The sequence below is a fragment of the Corvus cornix genome, chromosome 1 (assembly GCF_000738735.6).
Source record: "Corvus cornix cornix isolate S_Up_H32 chromosome 1, ASM73873v5, whole genome shotgun sequence".
NCBI lineage: Eukaryota > Metazoa > Chordata > Aves > Passeriformes > Corvidae > Corvus > Corvus cornix.
In genome coordinates this window covers 38,783,689-38,793,002 of record NC_046332.1, presented here as the reverse complement: position 1 = coordinate 38,793,002, position 9,314 = coordinate 38,783,689, and the positions used below count along the sequence as shown (strand labels likewise).

Genomic DNA, 9,314 nt, shown 5'->3' with positions numbered 1-9,314 from the left:
CCTGCCTAGCTGGGAGTACCCCAGGAAATAAAAACGGCAAAGAACCCTTACTGAAAAGCAAATAATGGAAATAGCTGAAAATTCAAAGCTCCGAGTTTGGAAAGTCCTCCGCAGGATTGATATTAAGCATATGCCATTCCAGTGGAGTTAATATAACTTAGAAGCAATTTGATACGTGATTTCTAAACACAGATGAACAAGGCATGTGCCGAGATTGAAGCGTGCACTCAAGATTTTAGGCGGCACAGGTTCAGCACAGTCTTTTTGTTCCATTTTTGGAAAGTTATTAGCACGATGGGATGTCTATGGTGAGAATTCCTGGCTGTGAACCCAGCACAAGTAAGTGCTTTGCTGATCTGGAGGGGGCTGCTGGTTTGGGAAACCCAGAGCTTCGACAGCGGTAGAGAATTCACACAGAAAAAATGTTCAAGCATGACAGTTCATGTGAGATTACAACGTCAGGTAAAAAGGTCACAAATCAGTGCCAACAGAAGGAAAAAAGTAATTAATTGTTCAGGATGTGTTATGTTAGTTGCTTTATCCTGAGTGTATTTACTAGAATGCCACTAATCACAAGGGATGTTACAACGTGTTAAGAACCATTTGCTTTTAAGAAAATTGACAACCAACCAGTCCAAAACTGATGGCAGTATCCAGGGGTTGGTGACATTCGCCAGGATCTTCTGAACAAAACTTGGAAAGCCGAGGTATGGCTGTGGGGTATTTTGTACTCGGCAACACCAGGGGCAGCATTTGCTGCGGATTGAGCGAGCGGGGCTCGCACCGCAGCTCCGCAGCCGGCTGCCTCTCGCCTCGAAAGGGAGAGATCAAACCACAAACCGAACTCTCGAGATGCTGCTTGGCAAAAAGCGAATCTTAAACGTCTCAAGTTAAAATTAAAAAAAATCTTTGTTTGAAAGGATCACTCAGTTCTACAAAATCTTGTAAGACGGCGAGAGAGAGAGAGAATTCCTCCAGCTGTCTCGGTAGCTTCCGGAGCAGCACCATGGATTTCATATTCCCACAGCCACTTTGAAAACCCCAGCCAAGCCGTCATTTAAAACTCTCTTGCTTACTCTCCATGAGATTTGTGTGTTACTGTTGCACGTGTGTTCTGTGACTGACCCCCTTAAACAGCAATGACATCTGAGCTGTAAAGAACAAATAAAAGCCTAAGGCCTGAAGCAAAGGTAACATTGTCTACTATTCTACAAACATTATAATTTCATTTTATTTTCCAGCTGTGCCAACCTATTGTTCTCAACAGATGCAAGCTACTGTTACGTATCAAATAATAACCCACTCTTCCTCAGTTGTTCAAGGTTAAACAACAACAACAACAAAAAAATCTCTTTTTCCTGCTAGCAATAATGCCTTCCTCTGAAAGCAGCACAACCCCAAACCCTCTCCCCGAGCCCTTATCCCTCAGCAAAGTTTCAAAGCATTTGCTGAGACAAACATGGGTCTGAACGTGCTCGAGGTTCTGGCTGGTGCTCACCAAGCCAGAACCTGGAAATGCATATGTTGCAACAAACCCTCATGTTTGTTGCCGCATGAAGGAGATGGGGGTCATGAAAGTGGGGGCTTTTATATTTCCCATATGTCTAATGCTCCATATCTTTTATATTCTGGGGGATTTCCCAGGAATGTGTCACTTCATCACTGGCATTCGAAGTATTTATTTGTGTGATCTTGGAAGAGGATAAAACCACCTGAGAGGGTTAATTATCAGCTCCTCCTCATCCTCAGCTTAATGCTCTCAGTATGCTGTGATGAAATTTGTGTATTTTTCTGACTGGCCCCATTGCAGAACAGAAAGAGATAATGCATCCATATACTCAGGGCTGTACAGTCCCCAAAGGCCTTAGAGGTTTTCCATCAGGGATGTGTCTCTGCGTACTTGGGGGCCATTTTTATTCCCAGAGGTATTTGGGAATTTGGCTAATGCAGCCACAGTAGTACAACAGCATATTGCTTTAATAAAGCCGGCGAGCTCCCAGCTATTTCTGCATCCTCCTTTACAGCTCACCTACAACAACACGCAGAACCTGACGGCTGCCAGTTGCAGCAAGGCCAGTTCCAGAGGCCAGATCTCGCAGTCTCTAATTGCCCTGCTCTAAATAGAGGAGCCGGGCGAGAGAAGCACTAAGCCTGCGGCTTTCCCGGGGAGGAACCACAGTGCAGGCGCTACGTGACTTGCCCGTGACACCCAAGACGCTCCTGTCAGCGCGCGGAGCTCCCACATCCCGAGCCTGACCTCGTGTCCTGCACTCGTCCCGTGCATGTGAGCGCCCTAGAACGCACTGCTTGTTTTTATGCCGTCTGTTCCAGAGAAATCCAGCTGGTAGAGGAGCGCAGCGCCGTGATTTATTTGAGAACTCCCTCGTACTCGCCTGAAGGTCTCGCCGCCGGGGGAGGAGGGAGAGCGCGGGAGGCTGCGCTCCTCGGCAGCTGCTCCGCGCCCGGCCCGGCACCCAGGTACAGGGCGAGGAGGGGAGCGGGGATTTCCTTGGCTTCCTCCCATGCACATACCTCCCGGGGAGCGGCAGCGGCCTGACTCCCCTCGGCGGCCGCTGGGAGGCTCCGCGCCTCGCCCCGGCCTCCCGGGCGCCGCGTCCCCGGCCGCGCTCTCTGTCGGTGACACCCGCCTCCCGCCCCCGCTCCGCTCCGCGCCGCGCCGCGCCGCACGGAGGGGCCGCGGGCAGCTCCGGCACCGGCAGCGCCGACAGCCCACCGGCAAACACCCGCCCGCCGGCGCGGGCATGGAATATGCAAAAACACAAAGAAAAAGTGGCTGCTGGACTGTTCTGGGGGCAAAATGCTGGAAGTTTGTAAGTGCAACTCTCCGTTTGTAATTACTGTCTGAAGAGGGGCTGGGTTGCTTGGGGGTTTTTTTCCCTCTTCCCCTTCTCCCCCCTCCTCCGTGCTATTCTTGAAACTGTACTTGAAACTGTTCAGTATCTGGGAGTAAAAGGGAAAGTACGCGAGAGGAGTTCTTTGCCTGGGTCCGTAGCTTGCTGCTTAATACTAAGGGGGGAGATGAGCACTGAAAGCAATACGGATTTATCCAGTGGCTGAATTAAGTGAAGGCGAAGCGTGGTCTGGAAGTCCACTGACTGACATTGTTCCGGACCGGGGGATCTGTCTCTCTGATTTTTAGAGGAACTACAGTTTAGCGGCAGCCAGCAGGACACAGTCGCACGCCGAAGAGTGGCCAGCAACGAGCGGGCGAGAGAAACGAGAAAGCACAAAGACTGAACTAACCCGACCCTCCTCCTCTTTCTCCTCCTTCCCCGGCTCTTTATTTGCACATTTACTAAAGACTTAAAGGAAAAAAAAAAAAAAAAAGAGAGAGAGAGAGAGAGAAACCCCAACAAACCCACTCCAGCTACCCTACAAGATTTTCGGTCCGCCGGGGGTTTCTCCGCGCCGCCGACCACGGCAATGCCTTAAATTTCCACTTCAAGGAATAACACCCCCCGCTCCCCCGAAATAAAATAAACCCAATAAACCTGCCAAGTCTCACTCATTCCCGAGGGAGAGCTCCTTCGCCCAGGGATTCATTTTGAAGGCAGCGGCTCGCTTTATTTCATTTTTTTTTTCCCATTCTCCTCCTTCGGCTGAGCCCCCCCGTCCCCCCTCACCGGGCGCCCCTCGGCCGGGGCTGCCCGGCCCCGACCCCCATCCCTCCCGCCGGCCGATGCTGGCGCAGCCCTAGCGACCCCCTCCCGCCCCCCGATCTGTCAACCCCCCGCGGGGCCGTCACCGCCCGGGGGCCGGGCGGGGGTGGGCTGGGGGCGCGGGGCTGACCGCCCTCCGCCCCGCCGCCAGCCCCCGGGCTCGGGCTCCCGCCGCTGCCCCCGCCTCCCCCCCCAACCCCCCGCCCTCCTCCATGCGGCAGTGAGGACCGACCCATCCGGAGGGCCAGGACCGGCAGCCAGCGATGGGCGACACGGCTCCCCCCAGGCCGCGGGGCTGGGGGCCGGGCTGCTGGGGGGGGCCCGGCGGCGCCCCGGGTGCACAGCGCCATCGTGGAGCGGCTGCGGGCCCGCATCGCCGTCTGCCGCCAGCACCACCTCAGCTGCGAGGGGCGCTACGAGCGGGGCCGCGCCGAGAGCTCCGACCGCGAGCGGGAGAGCACCTTGCAGCTCCTCCACCTCGTGCAGCAGGGGCAGGGCGCCCGCAAGGCCGGCAAGCACCCCAAGGCGGCCGCCGCCCCCACCGCCGCCGCCGCCGCCGGCGCGGCGCCCCCGGACTACCACCAGCACCTCCTCGGCAACGGCGGCATCAACGGGGAGCAGCCGGCGGGGGAGCAGCGCGCCTCGGCGCTCCTGGCGGTGAGTCACAGCGCCCGCTGCCGGCGGGGAGGCGCCGCGCCGACCCCCGGTCGCTCCTCGGGGTGCCCGCCCTGCCCGCGCCGTCCCGCGGGCCCGGGGGTGTCCGTGGGCTCGGCCCGCTGCGCCTCGCAGTGGTTCCTGCCAGGCGCTGGACCCCGCGGTGGCATCGAGTGTGTGAGGAGCGGTGGGCAGGCGCCGAGTTGGGGGGCTGAGGGTCGCGTGTGTGTTCCTCGAAGGGATTTTGGGACTGCTCGGGGTGTTGTTTTGGGTTTGGTTTGGCTTTTTTACATCACGCTGTGGACCTAAAAACGAGTCGCGCGCCTCTGCCATCGCCCTGCCAAGGCGGTGACAGCGGCATCCCTGAGGAGGGCACCGGCAGCCGACGCTGTCAGCGCAACCCCGAGCAGGGGTGAAAAGTAGCGCTAGAGTATCGCCTGCGTTCAGAATTGTCTCCCCTGCCCCACTCCATCCCGTTCGCCAGGGCTTCAGGCACGTATTCTCGCTCAGTTCTTGCCGTGCCCCTGGAACTCGGGCAGTGCCTACGCCCGGGTCAGCGGTCACTGCCCGGAGCGGAGCGCCCGTGCCTGCGGGGCAGCTCCGAGCGCCGGCCTCGCCAGCGATGCTCAGGTTGTTATTGTCACCCAGAGCGTTTCGCGGAGCAGAGTTACGAGAGTTTTCCAGGCACTGCCTCTCTGTAAATGATACGTTGACCTTTTTTCAACTGGAAATTGCTCTGAACATGTCAAGGAGGTGAAGCCTTTTCTCCTCTTTCTTTATTACGAGCAGTCAGTTCACCACGCTTTTGAAGGCGTATGCTGCGCTGTGCTGCCTCCCAACTCTTAATTCTCGGCACACATGCGAAACATAGAGAGGAGTGACTGCGTCCTGATAGGCCCGCGGCTGCTATTCGAACAGCTGAAAATAGATCGCTCCCTCTGCTCCAGACATCCAACTTATCTTTCTTAGTGCCTGACGAATGCTAAAACGGGACCTTTGTGGTCGTTTCTCCCTTCTTACCCGTGCGGTGCGTGGATCGACGTTTGGGGCCGCGTTACTCAGCATCAATCGTGAGGGTGATGATGTAAGCGTTAAACGCGATAACATTGTGTCCGAGGGGAGTATAGGCGCTTCCACCTGACTCAGTGTTCAGATTAAATCTCCCCACATTCCTCGTCACAATCAAGAAAGCCATTATCTTATTTTTCCAGTGTGTATTAATGTAATGCTTTGCACTTGCCTTATGGGAAAAAAAAAAAAAAAAAAAGGCTTTTGCCTAATAGTGTACGTCCCAGAAAAATTCACTTTCTGAAATCAGGCAACAGGCCCATGAGGAGTTTTTTGTTTTGTTTTGTTTGTTTGTTTTCAATTTTTTTTTTTTTTTTTTGCTAGTTGTTACTATTATTATGAAATAGCTGGAGACAGCTGTTTGGAAATGCTAAATGAAACAACTCCCAAGAAAATACTGAAAGATTTTCATTTTTTAAGTGCTGAGAGGTTGTCCTTGTTTCTGAAATACCACTAATGCTTATTAGCCTGCTGCTTGCTGGAGATACTGTGCACGGCCCTCGCTCTACGTTGCATGTTGCATTACATCCCAGAAAACTCCACACACATCTGTCCTTGAGAAGCAAAGAAGTCTGACAGAGTCCCCACCACTTTTGCATGCTAGCCTTCGGCAATCCTGCTGACAAGGTGTGTGACTTCAGTGAGCATGATGTTTGGGGCCCTGAACTGTGTTTTGACACTGAGGAAATGCTGGCTCATGAAGCAGAATTGTTGTAATGGTATCACTGCACATCCTCCCACTCTATGCTCGACACAGACATTCCTCATTTGCTACTCTGGTAGGGCTGCCTAATTAAGAAACAGAGAAAGGCATCGGTTCAAAGTCATGTCTCTGTGTCATGGAGACACACCTTCTCATTACCAAGAGCTCCTTAGAACGTTGTTACAAAAATTAGCAAGGAAAAGCAAAACACACAGTGTCTGAGTGGGATGAATTCAAGTGGCTGAGGGTCATACACCAGGTAGTACATCTTTGTGTTGCTGTTCTTGAAAATTCAGAGGGCAGGGATGAACCAGGAAAGAAGAGTCTTGCTTTTCCTCCAGCCATAGCTGGAAAAGGAATTTGCTTTGCCAGTAATTCCAAGGGTACTTGAAGAGGAAGGACAAAGTAGACTAAGCCTGTTGTCCTGTGCATTATAAATGCACAGGGAAGGGAACAATATCTGAGCAGAATTCATCCTCTGTGGGGTGATTCCCAAGAGGAAATCCAGTGGAAGCCTCATATGCACTATTCCTCTAATTCCAGAATTATTCCTAACAGCAGGTGTGAGGTGCACAGGGCCCTGGAACAAGGGGCAGCTCTGCGTTTCAGTTGTGGCAGGTACAGCTCTGGCACAGGGAAGCACAAGACAAGAGCATGGGTGCAAGTCTCACACTGAGCATGTGAGACTGGACGCATATCTGAGTCCAAGGGGAATGTAAAGCTCCACCTGTCTTGCTGTAGCTCCACCAGTTTAAAAAACTCCACAGCTCCACACAGATAAGTGCAAAGGCAGTCATAACTCTCGCTGGGGAGTTCTGGCTATCAGGAGGCTCTTTGTCTGCAAAACCCAGCTGGGTTGTTTCCTCTGCTTTGCAGGTCCCACTGCTCTTGTTACACGCGTGCCTGCCGTGTTTAGTGGCTTTGGATGGGTCATTTACACAGTTGGACTCAAGAGTAAATATTTGACACTTGGTAACATTTGAAACAATGTTTCCTTGAACATATCAAAGAGCTTGAAGTGATTATCTGTCATTGTTGATACTATTATTTGATAATTATCTTTTCCCAGTGGACAGTTTAAAACTGGCAGAAGAGAGAGTTTTTAGAGGAGTTTGGTTTGGCCTTAATTTAACAGTGTTACTTTGATTTTTGAGAAAGTATCTTTGGCAACAGCATTTTCTAATTGGAGACTGGGGATCAGATTTTTTTAGCTGGACCAATGGATGTGGGTGTGTGTGAATGAGAAATTTATTCTTCAGGACACAGCTAGGGAAGCTTTTGTACTTTCTGCCTTCCTGCATTTCCCAAGAGCTGACATTTGTTTATTTATATGGTGTTGTTACTCTTCATGGTGCAGAGAGGAACAGATAAAATATTCTGTCTTTCCTTTATACATACATCTATATGTATGTATATGCCCTCCAGCACTTAGCTGTTTATACTATTTGTGTTATATATAAACAGTTAGTTCTGGAGGGCATTCCTCAGTGGCTTAAGCACTGAACTGGTAATACCAAAGTTCTTGCACTTCAGTTTCAGGTCTCTGGCAGCCAATTCATTCCATTGTCCTTCCGACACAGGCTGAGCACTGCTCATTTTGGTCTGTGCAAGCTGGGAACTCTGTCTCATGGGCATTAGTGCATCATTCTAGTCAGGTTCTTTCATCGCAGCCATCACCCCGGTGGCTCTTGAGTGTGTTGTTCGTCACCAGTCACAGGTGACTTGTTCTACTTTCGCCCATCTCACGGTTGTGTTGAATTTATCATTATAAGAATTCATTTAGAATGACAATTAAGTGCATTAATATCTTCTGTACTTGGAAAAGTGACTGTGAAAGTGGTCCACTCCCCAGATGTAGCCTGCAAGCAGGTGAAAAAAGAAAAGGGAAAACAATCCCATGAAAGTGATGTATCCAAGGAACAGGGGAATGTATTAATTCCTCCTGCTCCCCTAAATTCTCATCAACAGCTGTACAAATCTAGAAGAGTCAATGGGTTGTCCCAGTTCCCAGAGGACCTCAGTGCAAAACAGGGTTGCTTGACTGGTACCAAGAGCCAAGATTGACTTGTAAAACCTCAATCTAGGCACTTATTTTATGTGGAGATCCTGAATTAATTTCCTTAGGACTTTTTTTTATGATCCACGCTGTGTTTGCTGAGGTTTGGCTTCCTCTGTGCTAGTGTTAAAGATCCTTGAGTATTTTAAAAGGAACGATTGTGCTCTGGTATCTTTGCCCAAGTTGACACTTACCCTATCTCCCAAGCTCTTTGTTTTGTTTGCTGGTTGGCTGCCAGGGTACCCTGCAGAAATACCTGCATTTTTTGGTTGTGGACATACATAACATTCGGAAGCACTCTCAAGCAAGCAGGATAAGGTGACCAGCTATGGGGTGAAGTGATGTTATGGTGTGGTGAGGACAGGTGGATTAAAGAACAAACCATTCTGCAAAGCTAGAGTGCAATCTTTTGACTGATACAAAGTTTGGTGCGAAAGCAATGGCAATGTTCTGTTTGTGAGGTGAAGGACTGCTGTCTGCTCCTTGGGCTTCTGCAGGAGCCAAGCTGCGTTCTGATAATGAAAATTTATGTATCTGAGTCAGGTAAAATAAGTCATACTGCCCATGTGGGTGGAAAACACTGATCTGCTGTTATGGGCCCTCTGGTCTGCTGCAAGCCATTTGGTTAGGATGGGCATGGGTGCTATTTTAAAATCTTTGTTCCCCTTAACCGTGAGAACATTTTCCAGACCAAAATCAAGAAACTCCCTGGAAGCTGAATAGAACCTGTATGTAATGAACATTTCAACAAGTGAATTTGTTAAATTTATGCTAGTATGTAGGAGCCTTTTCAGGCCTAGCTCTCCCATCAAATCACTTGCCCCCTTTAAAACTTTTTAAGCTTTGAATAAATTTAATGAAAGTCTTCTCCATTTTGCAACTGTTTAACAGACTGTTTCCACCACCAAAGTTTCTGTAGGCAGTGAGCAGAGGATCAATGCCTCTGCCTGGACTTGATGCGCTCTCCAAGGCCAACCCATGGGCTTATTAACGTCCGTGGCTGTTTTGTCATGTCCTCTGAGACAGTGCTTGCATCCCCTGCAGAACTCAAACTGAGTCTCTTGTCTATAGCACCACAACAAAGGAAAGTGATATTCAGCTTCTGTTGGTTCTGCTTTGAAAAGTGTGACTCCAGCAAAAATGTGAGCTGTTC

General features: G+C 50.7%; 1 protein-coding gene across 1 annotated transcript in view; it reads left to right on the top strand.

The window, feature by feature from the left end:
- Positions 1–3,884: 3,884 nt before the first annotated feature.
- The window catches only part of MAML2 (mastermind like transcriptional coactivator 2), a 208,543-nt gene continuing 203,113 nt past the window's right edge, over positions 3,885–9,314 (top strand). The window contains 2 exon segments of the mRNA XM_039563645.1: positions 3,885–3,987; positions 3,989–4,337. Of these exon segments, the coding sequence (XP_039419579.1) occupies positions 3,944–3,987; positions 3,989–4,337 (393 nt within the window). The 5' untranslated portion in view covers positions 3,885–3,943.